At 59.2% G+C, this 9,394-nt stretch overlaps 2 protein-coding genes across 2 annotated transcripts; both read right to left on the bottom strand.

Annotated features, from left to right (window-relative positions):
• Positions 1–357: 357 nt before the first annotated feature.
• LBRM_23_1390 (conserved hypothetical protein) lies at positions 358–3,387 on the bottom strand (the record flags this gene model as incomplete). The annotated part of the gene is made up of 1 exon (XM_001565161.1): positions 358–3,387. One exon carries the CDS (start codon positions 3,385–3,387, stop codon positions 358–360), a length of 3,030 nt encoding a protein of 1,009 aa, XP_001565211.1.
• Positions 3,388–7,632: 4,245 nt separating this feature from the next.
• LBRM_23_1380 (hypothetical protein, unknown function) lies at positions 7,633–8,769 on the bottom strand (the record flags this gene model as incomplete). Its single annotated transcript, XM_001565160.1, has 1 exon — positions 7,633–8,769. The coding sequence occupies one exon, from the start codon at positions 8,767–8,769 to the stop codon at positions 7,633–7,635; it is 1,137 nt and encodes a 378-aa protein (XP_001565210.1).
• Between the last annotated feature and the right edge of the window lie 625 nt (positions 8,770–9,394).

Here is a 9,394-nt window from a genome sequence, read left to right as displayed (position 1 = left end):
GCGGCTGCGCTCGAAGAAAAGCTCCCCCCCTCCCCCCCCCCACCTCACCTCTCACGCCCCTCCCCATCCGTAATAGCACGGGAGACACGCACAACGAACAAACAAACAAAAGTGGCAGCACTTCTATGGGGAAACGACAGACAAACAGCTGAGATCGGCCACATCACGTTCTGTGCCCAGTCGTGCACAGGAAGGGAGGGGCACATACGTAAGGAAATGGAAGTGAAAGAGACGATAAAGAGAAGTGCTGGTGCGTGTGTGGGTGTGGATGCATGTGTCTGCATTCCCCTCCCCCCTTCCCTAAAGCACGCGCTGCGCGGTCGTCAGTTATGTCGCAGGGCACCCGCAGGTGAACCGCTATGTCTTCTTGAACGACATCTTCTCAAAGATAGCCACGTGCACGGCAGCTGGGGGAGTCGGCAGCGGCGGTGGGGCTGCACGGCTCGTGGCGTCCCCATCCGCTGGAGACGACAGAAATGCTGAGGAGGGCAACAATGTCAGCGGTGCGGCTGTCAAAGGCTCTGCCTTCGAAGACGACCGCAGCACAGCCAAGTCCACACCCTTGGCGTTCGTGTTGCAGACGTGCAGAGGTGTGGCCTGCGATTTGCCTGCGGCGGGGAGGGGCGGAGCTGAGGCGGCCGCAGTGGAGCGCGGAGGGCGAAAAGCGCGCGACACATACCCACTAGCGACACTGCCAACCGGCGACATAGCTGATCGCTGCAGAGGACTCGCTGGTGAAGGAGACAGTGTTGCTGAAGAGCCAGTCACCGAAGCAGACGCACGTGCCGTCGGCCGCTCCAAGGACGATGACAGCAGCGGCCCTTCGTCATGGCTCCAATGCCGCCCAACGAAGCAAGACTCGAACACAGAGTGAGCGCGGTTGCACTGCCAGTAGCCAAACGGGCAATCGCAGCGTGGCGGCGATGGCGCAGAGGACATGCCTTGCGCCCCTGCAGCCTCTACTGTCGAATTAGTGTCTTGAGCGATGCCATGCACATACGGCTCTACGCCTGGAATCTCTGTCAGGCCGCCAACTTTTCGCGCCCCTTCCCTCACCACCGGCGCGCGCCTTGCCATGTCCTCACCCTCCACCCCGCACTCCTCATCCCTCATGCTTTCCGAATCCCCCATGAACAGAGTTGAACTAGTTCTGCAGAGCAGGGATGCAGCGCTCGCAGATGCCCCATCCATGCCCATCCAGGAGACGGTGGACAAGCGCTCGGCAGTCTCATCAAGCTTAGCGCAGTCGCTGGTGTCACTGACATCCGCCATTTCCCACGTCCCGTTCGCTCCAGTCATGCCAGCGGTGCAGCGCACGGTCGAAGTCACTGTAGACCCAACCCCGCTGGCGGAGTCATCGGTGAGAGTGCCGCTGGCCGCCCTTGTGATCGAGAGCAACGCCGGAGATGATGGGCGGCGCGCCAGAGACGAGAAAGGGCTGCGGCAGCCGGTGTTGGGGTCGATCATTGGGTCTGCTGGGCAGACAGCTGCTCGCCCGGGCACCACCATGGGCTCCTTTGACTCGCCACTCTCCACATCCTCTTCATTGTCCGTTTCGCTGGTGGACCACTGCTCGCACACCGCGGTGCGCCCGCGCACCATGAAGAACCTCGATCGAACAACCACCACCTCTGCGGGCTGCTGCGATGACGACGATGTCTGTGGCAGTGCAGCGCTGCTGCCGAGAAATCCGGAGGCAACACGCTGCTTCTTCAAGGGTGGGCCAAAGCTACACTGGGCATGCTCTCGCTGCGAGGTGGCCAGTCCGTCTCGCTGCTGCTTCTCCACATGCACTACAACACGGCTCGACGACATCTCCTGGAAGCCGGCGTAGGCCCTCAGCGAGGTCTGCCCGCGCCTCGTCCGCTGCAGGTACTGCGTGACGCATGGCTGATACACCCCTCTATACAGCTGCAGGGTACACGGGTCCTTGAGGCACTGCACGCACACCTCCTGCGCAATCTGCGCAGACCACCTTTGACCGACCAGCCGCGTCTTGAGCTCAGCGGTCCCGCCGCGGTCGGTGCCAGGCAGGGGATGGTACGTCACGATCTCCTGAGTGAGGGGTGAGTACACGAGGTGGTGTGCGAAGCAGTAAAACGCCTCCAAGATGCGGTGCCGATAGCGCCTCAGCTCGTCCGCGGGAAATCCGAATTCGCGTTCCAGTGTGGTGAAGCACTGCCGCAGCGAGGTGGCGTGCGCCACCAGCTTGAACGCCTTCTTCACCCCGATGGAGCGCAGGTTGGGGACGTAGTCGCACCCACTCAAGATGCAGCCAAGCAGAAAGGACTCGTAGGTAAAGGCGGTTGCGACTGCGGCGCTGATAGCGCCCTCGTCCGTGCTTGCACCAACAGCCCCATTGAAGGAGTAATGTGGGCACTGGAGAGACTTGAGCGCAGAGGCTCGCATGCGGGCGTGGACACTGTTCACTCCATCATGCCCGTGGCCAATCGCATCGTCGACGGCTGCCGCGCGTCGGTTAGCAGTAGCGGACTTCAGCAGCATGGTGGCAGCGGTGGAGGTGGTGACGCGTGTTGCGGCCATACGTCGAAAGAAGTGCGGGGCGCACAGCGGTGGCTGCAGCACCTCGCACTTGCCTGAGAAGGTGTCCAGCTTGGAGATGATACAGGGGCAGTAGTACGCGATCAAGTCAGAGTCCTCCGACGCTGCCGCCACTACGTAACCCTGACGGCAGAGGTAGGCCAGCTGTGCATCCGCCTCGTACGGCGCGACGATGCACTCCACATGGCGTTCCTCCTTCAGCACTTGGATAACGGCGTGTGCCAACTCTGTCGAAATGTCGGCAGCCTTCGCTAGCAGTTGAACGGCCTCCTCGTAGGGGCGGGTGTCTCGCGGAAGTGCGATACGCGCGCCATCCGCATGGTCCTCCGCCGTGCACCCGCGACGACGCCGCGCATCGCAATAGAGCTGCTCCAGCTTGGTCAGCGCCCCTTGAAAGGCCTCTGCTCGCCGCCGCTGTCGTTCCTCATCGGTGCCGCCCTTCATCGGCATTTCAGCTCCATCGAAGACGCAAACAGGAATGACACCAAAGCGCTGCAAAGCCGACACCTTGTCTAGCACCAGTGTAACAAATTGATCGTCAATGACAAGGATGTCGTCCAGGGACAACGGTGCCGGCGACGGCGACGCCAGTGTCGCGGTATCACCTCTGCTGTCTAACGAATCGGCCCCTGTACTCCCCGTGATGCTGCTGTACTTGGCGTCGAAGAAGGCGATGACGGCCTCCGTGCGGATGCGCACAGAGCGATGCACGCATCGGTGTAGCCACACATACATGTCTACCGCCACCCGCTGGCCGCGAAACTGGGAGAGATGGCCATCGTCGACATACTCGCGCAGGGCCTGCCAGAGACCTTTGATCCCCATGGTGGATGCAAGCGAGTGCGGAGGGGAGAGAAGAGGCGAGAGGAAAGCTGTTTGTTCCTTGAGGTAGAAGTATGCGCACACTTCTTCTCCAGCTATTCTGCCGTTCCGGCGCCTTTCACGAGACCGGGGGAGAGGCAGTCACCACGACAGCAAAACACAACCACGCCGACGCCTGATGTGAGGATGAGCTGGGGAAAACGGGAAAAAGTGCAGATGAGAGCAGAGGCAACCCCTGCGCGGCTGTGTGTGTGTGTGGCTGTCTGGTACCGGTGGTGGTGGAGGGGGGAGAATGGGGTAATTGTCTATGCTGACGAAAAGAAAACAAAAGAGAGCGCCTCACCTCTCTGCGTGCGTGTGCGGGATGGGCGGCTGTCGTGGCCGTCCTTGTTTCCACCCCCGCGTGCCTCCAAGCGTGGCCAGATGCCCTTCAACGGTCAGGGCCTGCTTACTAGTTCTTCGAACCCCCCCCCTGCCCTCCACGTCTCGCCTGCCAGCGCAGACACACGCATAGAGAGTGAAAAAGTGTAAACTGGCGGCAGAGAGAGAGAGAGAGAGCGAGAAGCGGGCTTGGGGGAGGAGGGAAGCTTGAGGCGGCGATCTGCGTCCTCTCTAGCTCTGCGTGTACGTGCGCGCTTGACTTCAGATGCCGCGTGCTTTTTTTTTCTTGCTGCTGAGAGAGGAGCACGCAAGGTGAGAAGTATAACGGAGAAAATATGTGGGTGGTGGGGCAAGCGAGAGAGCGGCCGAGGGGCGAGGAGTGCCAGAGAAGCACCGTCAGAAAATGAAGCAGGGGGAGTATAGGGCCGAGTAGAGAAACGTGTGTGTTATAGTCGTGCTGACTTGATCCAGCCACTTGCTAGCCGCACTCCACCCTCGGCAAGCCTACCCTCCCTTCTCGAGCTTGCTGAAGAGGGAGTGTGATAGGTGTGAAATGAACAACAACGGCTTCTCCTCGCTCTTGGGCATGTCCGCGGGCGGAAGCCACCAGAACAGTAAGCAAAAGAGACAGTCGCTGTAGGGGGGGGGAAGGGGGGGGAGGGGGGTACCGCTGCAGCTAGTGAAGTGGTAGACCTCCTTGAAGCGAGCCGTATACGAGCGCACACCTACGTGCACCACAGCCACAACTACAGCAATGGCTGGGCCTTTGTTGCTGTTGCGGAGGGAGGAAACTCGAGTCACTAAGAGAACGCGAGGCCTGTGGGAAGAACGGAGCGAGACAAGCTCACTTAGGCATCGTCGCTGTTGAGCCCCTTGCACACCTAAATTTGTTTCAGTCATTGGTTCTGGAGGTACAAGATGGGAAGCCGATCATGAAGCAGGAAAGACATGCGCCGTTAAGTAAAGGGTACCCTTAGTGTGGGCTGTGCCCGGGTGGGTGCACCGTAACTGAGTGACTGTGAAGCCTCAGCCTTCGCCGCAACAACCGATGCCGGGCCCGAGCTGAAAGTGCACAAGAGCTTGACGCCGCCAAGGTCAAAATCAGAGACACGCACCCCTTCGCACGCATACAGGCATAGACAGACGTCTCTGCGCCGCCCCCTCCTTCCTCCATCCCCTTTTCCTTCACTGGCCAAGGCGGCAGCAGCCTGCCACGGCACCCCCAGTCGTGGGAAAGAAAGAAAGCGAAAGAGCTCCCGTTGCCCACTACCACCGGGCCCTAGTGAGACTAATGCAAGCGTGTTAAAGAGGGAAAGAGTGTCTGCCTTGTGCAGACGTGCACACTGAAGAACGAAACAAACAAGAGAGGACCATACGTCAAAGCGGAAAAGGAGAGAGACAGGTAGAGTAGTTGAAAGAACGGAAGCCGCTCTCGCTGCCACGCCACCCCTCAACAGGTTCGCCGCGCCAACGGTTTTAGTTGAGAGAGAAGAAGTTAATAAAAAAAAGGTTAGTGAAGCAAAAGACAGAGCAAGCGATGACGGAAGGAGCAGAGTAGAGCAGGAGTGGGAGGCTGAGGAGTTGCTGTGAGGTGTATGGGTGTGTCGCCCCAGCCACAGTAGGAGGTATGCTTACCTGAAACGATGTGGCTTAAAACGTCCTTGTCTCCTTAGACTTCGTACGATACAGAGGATACCAGAAAGGGAGAGCTGGAGAGGGAGGCTAACGACAATCCCTGCAACAGGGATCGCTCTCCAGGGAAGGAGTAAGGCAGAGAGGAAGAGCAACGCCGCCGGTGACGGACGCAGTGACTCTCGCCGCTAAGCGAAGGCCCTCCACCCTGAGAAAGAAACACGGACGAATGCGAAGCACCACTGCGCAGATAATGGGACCTCTGCCGCGAGCAGACACGCACTCGGCGCAAACGAGTCGCCTTCAAGAGCGGCATAAGAGGCATCTTGCAGTCCCACTGGCACGGGCGGTACCGGTAAGGGATGCATCAAGTTCGCGCGTGCGTCACCGCCACCTGCGATGGCGGCCACCGTGCTGTGCCGTCCAGGAAATGCGCGTGATCCTATGGAGTCCAATGAGAGGGTGCGGAGGGTTCGTTGCGGTGGAGTGCACTGTGATCTCGTACCTGATGCAGAAGCTGCGGTGAGGAAGATAGGAGTAGTAGCGAATAGGGGGAATAGCCGAGAGGCCCAGAAAGTGATGGAAAACGTGGGGATGAGAAGGCCAAAGGCATCGCCAGCGGTGGCGGTGGGGTCGGAGGAGACACTGCAGAACCTCCGTACAGCATGTGCCCGTCATTCGTGAAAGTAGATGGATTCGACGTCACATCGTAGCTTGGAACTGGAGTACTGCGGTAATAGGGACAAAAGGGGGACGAGGAGGGCGCAGCGCACGGGTAGTAGAACGGCACCACCACAGCGCCACTTCCGTTAGTCGACGGGTCTGCAGGTGGTAGCCATGGCAACTGTGTCGGTGGCCGCACGGTGCGATTCTCTGCCACGAGCTTGACCGCCATCTTGCATGCCTGCCGCTCCACCCAGCGTTTGTGCGACGGCAAAAACCTCCAGAGCCTGCCTAAGATGATCACAGCAACACCCAAGAGGATCCCGGTGTACACCCGGGCCGCACTGACAGTAATGAACACCGGTACACACACCATCACTACCACGGCAACGATAATGGTGTCAATGATGATGTAGCGGTTGCAGCGGCAACACCACAACTCCACTCCCAAGAAGTGCATATTTGATAGGGGAGTGAGTGGGGCAGAAGGGAAAGAGAGTGAAAGAAAATACAAGCAGCAGCAGCAGGAGAGTGCAAAGTTGTGTCTGTACGAATAAAGAGAAAGAGGGCGAGAGAGAGAATCACAACAAGGCGAGAAATCGAAACGGGTGGAGGGTAGGCGATGAGGAGCGAGTGCAGGCAAGGAGAGCTCCTCCCTTCTCTCGCACGCGTGCCGTGAAAACAGCAGCGTGAAAGAACACGAAATTATGAGAGCCATTCCAGAGTGACACCCTACAGGAGACTGTGCGCACACAGGCCGAGATGACACCGCAGCTACCGTCCACCACCCTCGAAAGATGGGAAAGGAGGAGAGCGAAGCAAGTGGGAAGGAGTGGGCAGTGACACGCGCTGATGCCATAGTGCGTCATGGCCGGCATCATACTCTTCCGCCTCTTTCCCTATGTGTGTGTGTGTGGGTCGTGTGGAGTTCACCTGCTGCCAGCTTCAGAAATGGAAGAGGGAAGGCATGCCATTTTGTATTCCTCTTCACCACACTTAAGCATTGCTGCTGATGTCCTTCGGAGCCGGCCACACCTCTGCGTGCTCTACGAGGACGCAGAAACGAAAAACAAAACACACGAAAGGAGGTGGCGGGTGGAACTCAACAGAGCCCCAAAGCCAAGAAGCGGGAAGAGGGAAAGAGAGAGAGAAAGAGGGAGGGGGACCCTCCGCAGAGTGGGTAAGCGACAGACGAAGCAAGCGATGACGCTGGTGTATTGCCCCACACCTACCGTACACTCCGTCGTGCGCTTCGCAGGGTAGTCACCTCATATCCCTCCTCTCTCTAAGTAAGAGGGCTCCTTGTAAAGGATTAAAAAAATCATACACACGTCTCTATGAGCTACCGGCGTTGATGAACACAGTCGTGGTGCTCGCGTGCGGGCGTGCGTCTTGAGCAGGGGTGGGAGAGCAGGAAGAAAGGCGGCAAGACTGAAAGCCAAAGGAGAGTTGCGAAACTAAAGGGAAGAAGAGGGGGGCGGGGAGGGTACAAAATAAAATATGAAAAAACGAGAGCGAAGTAATATGGCCAGGAGACAACGAACACCGACAAGAGCGCCTCAGGACGCACCCTCACGGGCCACTGCCGGAGAGAGGGGACGCGGTGACGGCAGTGTCGAGCTCAGCACCGTGATCTGCGGTGATGGCAAGTGGTTCAAGGAAGACAGCACCGTTTCCTCGTACATCGGTGGGGACAGCGTGGCCTCCTGCGAGTGAGACGGACCCACTTCCGACAGTTGCGTGCACACTGAAAGCGGCGTCTGAGTCCAGAGGGGCACACTTGGGCCCTGCAGGGTGCCACACCAGGAACTCCACGGCGCCGCCCGCCACGGGAGTCTGTGACAGCGACGCCGAGGCGATCTTGTTGCCTGTACAGCAGTGCGTGCGAGACGAGAAGTTTGCCGATGGCGGCATCGACAACAGTGAGGCGGGTTCGACGGATGGCACATCGCTGCTGTGCTCTGTCAGCGCCGTGGCCGCAGCGACACAACCGCAGGGCACGTGTGCGAACGGCTTGGGTGAGCGCAGCGATGCGCGTCTCCCGCTGCTACTTCGACTCCTGGACGGCGTTGCGAAGGCGGTGTGGCGGGAGGCGACCGGCCAAGACGCCTCCTGGCGAGAGACCGTGTGGGCCAGTGCGAGAAACTGGGCTGACGACCCTAGCGCAGAAGCTGACAGGAACAAATCAGAGGACAACGGAGCCGAGGTCGCAGCGGCACCGCTCGCGTTGCCACTGCTGTTGTCCGTGATGGCGTTGTCCTCCATGCCGACTAGTTCGCGTCCAGCAGGGGTCGACGAGCGGCTTCCGATCGCCAGAAACCCGCGACACCATGGCGTCGCCTCCGTAGACGGGGAGCTCGGCAGTCGATTTCCCTTGTTGCAGCTCGTCCTCAGCAGCAAACGAGACGACTCCGTGTAGGGCACCAGGACCTTTCCTACACCGCACTGCTGCATCCTACTGTCGGCCAAGCGATGTGCAGCCCTGAACACGTGCGCCCTCTCTCGAGGTAGGTACCGCCACGCACGCACAGCGAATGCAAGCGTCCACACAATGAAGGTGCCACCGTACGGCCGTGACTCGGGAAGCACCACCAGCAGCGGTACGCACACGCACAGCATGAGAGTCAGGACACACGCGCTGAGCGCCATGTCCTGGTGCCGGCGCAACGCACCGATCGCCCTGCTGTGCAGAGTCATAGCGACGTCCATGCTGTGCAGTAGAAAATGAACACGGAAAAGGAAAACGAGAGGCGAAGAAGCAGCAGCAGGCGGTGGTGGTGGTGCGGAAAAGCGAGGGGAAGAGAGCTGTGGTACGACGCTCTCAACAGAGGGAAGGAGGGAGACGAGTGTCGTGGGTCCTCGTCCGTCCGTCGGTGTCGATAGATGAGCTTCAGGAAAAATGGACGAAGGAAACGCAAAAGGAATGTCGGTGCCAATAACGTACAAGTTGCCTGTGGGAGGGGAGAGAGGTATCACTGCAGGCGCCTATCTGTGTCTCTTAGAGTACAAAGAGAGAGAGAGAGACAGGAGGGAGGAAGAGCAGCGGTGGATGGACGGGAGAGCAGTGCAGAGAACATTTTGTTTTGCTTTGACAGCCGAGGATCTGAAGCAGTCTACACAGCACAGCGCACGCACACAAGTGTGTACGTGTGCGATGTATTCGCTGCTCGCGTGCGTGGTGATAAGCATGTCTGCGGCGTGGGCAGAAGTACGGGGAGGGAGAGACGAACAGAGACAGTGCAGACCTCGTGTACCACGCGCGGATGCTCGAGGCCTTTTTTAACGGGCCTTTCAGCGCCTTCACACCCCACTTCAGCACCCCAATTCTCTTCGG

The sequence above is a fragment of the Leishmania braziliensis genome, chromosome 23 (assembly GCF_000002845.2).
Source record: "Leishmania braziliensis MHOM/BR/75/M2904 complete genome, chromosome 23".
NCBI classification, from domain to species: domain Eukaryota; phylum Euglenozoa; class Kinetoplastea; order Trypanosomatida; family Trypanosomatidae; genus Leishmania; species Leishmania braziliensis.
This window is presented reverse-complemented; position numbering and strand designations above follow the sequence as displayed.